Source organism: Wasmannia auropunctata, unplaced genomic scaffold (assembly GCF_000956235.1).
Source record: "Wasmannia auropunctata unplaced genomic scaffold, wasmannia.A_1.0 LD317822.1, whole genome shotgun sequence".
Lineage (NCBI taxonomy): Eukaryota > Metazoa > Arthropoda > Insecta > Hymenoptera > Formicidae > Wasmannia > Wasmannia auropunctata.
In genome coordinates this window covers 12,641-14,081 of record NW_012045068.1, presented here as the reverse complement: position 1 = coordinate 14,081, position 1,441 = coordinate 12,641, and the positions used below count along the sequence as shown (strand labels likewise).

At 28.5% G+C, this 1,441-nt stretch overlaps 1 protein-coding gene across 1 annotated transcript in view; it reads left to right on the top strand.

Moving 5' to 3' along the window:
* The window catches only part of LOC105460680 (lipopolysaccharide-induced tumor necrosis factor-alpha factor homolog), an 8,529-nt gene extending 7,320 nt beyond the window's left edge, over window positions 1–1,209 (top strand). The window contains exon 3 of the mRNA XM_011707181.1: window positions 938–1,209. Within this exon, the coding sequence (XP_011705483.1) occupies window positions 938–1,040 (103 nt within the window). The 3' untranslated portion in view covers window positions 1,041–1,209. The remainder of the gene's footprint in view (window positions 1–937) is intronic.
* The last annotated feature ends 232 nt before the right edge of the window (window positions 1,210–1,441 follow it).

The following is a 1,441-nucleotide window of genomic DNA, read 5'->3' as shown; positions in this document are numbered from 1 at the left end:
AAGGCCGGCATGTCTGCTCTCGGATCCTCTTTGGTCGATATTATTTATTATAATACATATATACAGAGTGTCCCATTTTATATTTGATAGTCAAATATTTGGAAATCGCGAGGTTTGCTCTCGAATCTTTTCTGATATCAACATTTTACTTTATTGGATATAGATCAATTACATAAAACTTAATAAATTAATAACACGTGCGAGGAGGATCTCACTAATTTATATACAATCTATGAGTATTAATTGCGATTGTTATGTCTGCTGTTAGTACATTTCAACAACCGTGAGTTAACAGCAATAATACTACTACATTTCAGTGACTACAGTAGTGTTTTCACTGCACTAGTAGTTCATTTTTACGAGGGAAATATTGTACATTGAAAATGATTCAATATTGGAATCAAAATATTTGTTATACTTAAATAATATATTAAAGAATTATTACACGAACGTTTAACGTTGACTTTTTATATTAATTAGCTTACGACTAAGGTCGTCCTTAAGACGTCTATAGGACGTCCTCTGGACGTCCCTCGAATAAAGTGTGCTGTACGAATTATTTATATTAATTTGAATTTTGAATCATCTTAATCGTTGTTAATTTCGGTTTTTTATACAATTTTTATTTTTATACAAATGGAACACTTTTCAGAAATGCTGAGAAAGTTTATATTTTTTAATAAAATTCTTTATATGTACGAATTCTAAAATATTCAAAGATTTTTCATTTAATAATTTTCAAAGAAAAAATTGATTTATAAAATCTAAAGAAGTTTCAAGATTATTGTTTATAACATCAAGATCATTGTTTATAAAAATCTTTATAAATTTAAAATTTTAAAAATTCTTAAATATTGTAAGAATTTTTTTTATCAGAGATTTTTTCAGAGAAATTTTATTACAAAGAAGTATGATCAAAACTGATATTCTTTTCCAGATGCTGGTGTTGTGCACCGTGTCCTTATTGCATGGATTCTTGTAGAGCGCATAAGCATTACTGTCCAGCATGTGGTTCTTTTCTTGGAGTTGCCGAAAATTGATCAATTTAGCTGCGAGAAATACAATTAAGAGGCTACTGAGCTAGGAATACAAGAAAATACTGCAAAATGATGTTATCGTCAATTTATATAAGGGTACACGATTGAAGAAAGCATTGTTTTTTTTACGTGTACTCAAATAAATCGTTTCTAAATTATGTATATAAATCAATCTAAAAAGTTTTGTTTTTCACACATATATTTACAATATTTTACGAAGTGTACAGACACAATTATACATACATGTACGCGCTGAGTGAGAGAGAAAGAGAGAGAGAGAGAAAGGAGCTCTTTATCCTTTATTTTTACAGAAAGACATTGTAAGTTGTATGCATATTATAATATTTTTATTCGCGATATTTTATGTCATACCTGTGATCAGGTATTATTAACCCTAGACTACA